The 2,637-nt window shown below is 31.6% G+C and overlaps 1 protein-coding gene across 7 annotated transcripts in view; it reads left to right on the top strand.

Moving 5' to 3' along the window:
* Window positions 1-1,930, top strand: part of LOC144967003 (organic cation transporter protein-like) — a 57,348-nt gene extending 55,418 nt beyond the window's left edge. For all 7 annotated transcript variants that reach the window (XM_078903723.1, XM_078903722.1, XM_078903724.1 and 4 more), the window contains one exon: window positions 256-1,930. In XM_078903723.1, coding sequence (XP_078759849.1) covers window positions 256-406 — 151 coding nt within the window. In that variant the 3' untranslated portion in view covers window positions 407-1,930. The remainder of the gene's footprint in view (window positions 1-255) is intronic.
* The last annotated feature ends 707 nt before the right edge of the window (window positions 1,931-2,637 follow it).

Below are 2,637 nucleotides of genomic sequence, written 5' to 3'. Positions count from 1 at the left end.
ATTGTCATAATAATATAGGCGAAAATTTGTAAATGTGTGTGTGTGCGTGTGTGTGTGTGTGCGTGTGTGTGTGTGTGTGTGCAATGGAAGAGAGAGAGAGAGAGAGAGAGAGAGAGAGAAAGACTATATATATATTTCAAGAATAAGGTGGGGTAATATTCTAGTCATTCAAATCAGTGAAATGACATACAAAATGTGTGGAACATTCCAATTCCTTGTAGATTTTAATCGATCTTTCCATTTTATCATCTTCAGACATTCACAAGACAAGATCAGTAAAAATGGTGAAAAGACAAGACCAAGTAGCGATAACAAGAGCAGCGTTATTTTGATTAATGGAAAGGAAAGTAATTCTTTGATTACAGAAAATGGCGGCAATGGATCAGCTGACACGACCCAGATCTGAAAATGCTCAGTAGATATTTTGTCTCATAGTTCTCATGATTAGTCTTTTTAAAGAATTTATAATTGAGTAGCGATTTTTTTTAACTTCAAAGGATATCGTCAATGTACGGCATATCTCTAATTCCGAATTCGGTTTGTCGTTTTGTTTCCGTTTAGTTTCTTTCCTATTCCTTTACTTCCAAAATGGCCTTGCATTTAAATTTCAAAAAATCTGAATGATATAAATGTAAATATTATACTAATCGTTTTATTCTTCACGACATTGGAGGGATACTTAATAGTTCGTTTCAGTCTATTTCCTCCTGTGTCCTTTATGCATCTTTCCATTTACACGGATCTCAAACTTTTCATAAAATACTAACGAAAGAGTGAAAATGGAGAGTCTTCCTATGGGAACAAAACAGACAATGGACGTTTCGGGAACAAACCCTTCGTCAGCACAACAATACGCAAATTAACGTGGAAAAAAATGCAGAATAACTTGTATCGTCTGTACTCAATGGTGGTTTCAGTAGGCAGCCCCTACCATTTTAAACTTTCCATAAGGAACTTATAAATTCGTCTCCCATCTACATTTCTACGGCGGTCACTATGACATAGCCAAGAATCTAAATCAAAGTGTGCCTTTCTGATATTGTCATGCCATGATATTTATCATCATGACTATGACTTATATGTACAAAAAGGAGGAAACTTGCATATTTTATGGCCGTCATGGTCTAAAATGAGCATTCGTGAAAAAGAATCTTTGTCTATTTTTAAACGTAATAACACATAACACATAATATCTGTTTCGTCTTTAGTAGATGGTATGAGAAGCAAGATAGGTCTGTCTGGTTTCTGTTGTGTGTTGTGTCTGTGTGTGTGTGTGTGTGTGTGTGCTTGTGTGTGTGAATGAGTATGTGTCAGCCAAAGTAATTTGTAATTTAAGCGCTTAGAGTCTGGTGTCTCGGAGTCATAGCGCTATATAAGTTTTCAGCATTATTATTATTATTATTATTATTATTATTATTATTATTATTATTATTATTATTATTATTATTATTATTATTATTATTATTATTATTATTATTATCATTATTATTATTATTATCATCATCATCATCATCATCATCATTATTATTATTATTATCATTATTATTATTATTATTATTATTATTATTATTATTATTATTATTATTATTACTCGACTATGCAAAAAATAAAGATGTAAAGAATAAGGCCCCAGAATTTACTAGTTACTTTAAAATGAAGAACGAATAACGATTTGAAAGATGAAATTTAATTAAATGAGATGAATAATGATGATTACACTTACAAATAGAAATATGAAGATATTACGTATCTTATGACAATCTCATATAATACGGGTAGACTTGTGGGATTCCACATCCAGTTGAGACGGGTTGTATTTATTCCTCCGACGGGCTCAGGCTTGATCCAATTTCGACAGTGATTGAACTGGCAAAGGCAAAAGCTCCGGCGTCTTGATGGTGGAAATAAAAATTCATCAATTATTCCACAAAGTCCCAAAAGATAAATATATATATATATATATATATATATATATATATATATATATATATATATATATATATATATATATATATATATATATATATATATATATATATATAATGTGAGGAATGGAGTGTCTGGCCGTCCGGCATAGATTGTAGAGAGAAGTGAGTGTAGAATGTTAGACCTATCAGCTGTTATAATAAGTGGCTACGTGACAGAATGTAGAACGAAAAGTATTCACTAATTAGAAATTAATTCGAGGGAAGGCAAAAAAGGAAAGATGATCTAATATTAGAAGGTAAAGTTTTTCTAAGCCTACCGAAATATAACTGGAGTGAGATGAATTCAGTTCTTACTAAAATAAAACTTTAATAAAATAAATGTGAATAATCATTACTATGACAATGGCTTCTAAGACGACATGAAATTTGGCAAAGAAATTATAGCATACGTCGTAAAAGAACTAATAGTAATAAAAGACTATAAAGACATATTCGGGTCCAGAAAAAATGTTATAGATAGTATGCGTTTGGCTGTTAGGAAGCTCACAACATTGCCATCCGGAAATATAACGGACCAACACACACAACTGTGTAACATGAGCTTTTATAGTCTGGATAATACAGTTAAATGAGAATTACTCATAACCGTGGATAGCAAGAAACAATAACAAAGACTGGAGTGACGTCAACTTCGTTCTATCTATAGATA

The sequence above is a fragment of the Berghia stephanieae genome, chromosome 3, assembly GCF_034508935.2.
Source record: "Berghia stephanieae isolate SIO BIC M18660-M18661 chromosome 3, UCSD_Bste_1.3, whole genome shotgun sequence".
NCBI classification, from domain to species: Eukaryota; Metazoa; Mollusca; class Gastropoda; order Nudibranchia; family Aeolidiidae; genus Berghia; species Berghia stephanieae.
This window is presented reverse-complemented; position numbering and strand designations above follow the sequence as displayed.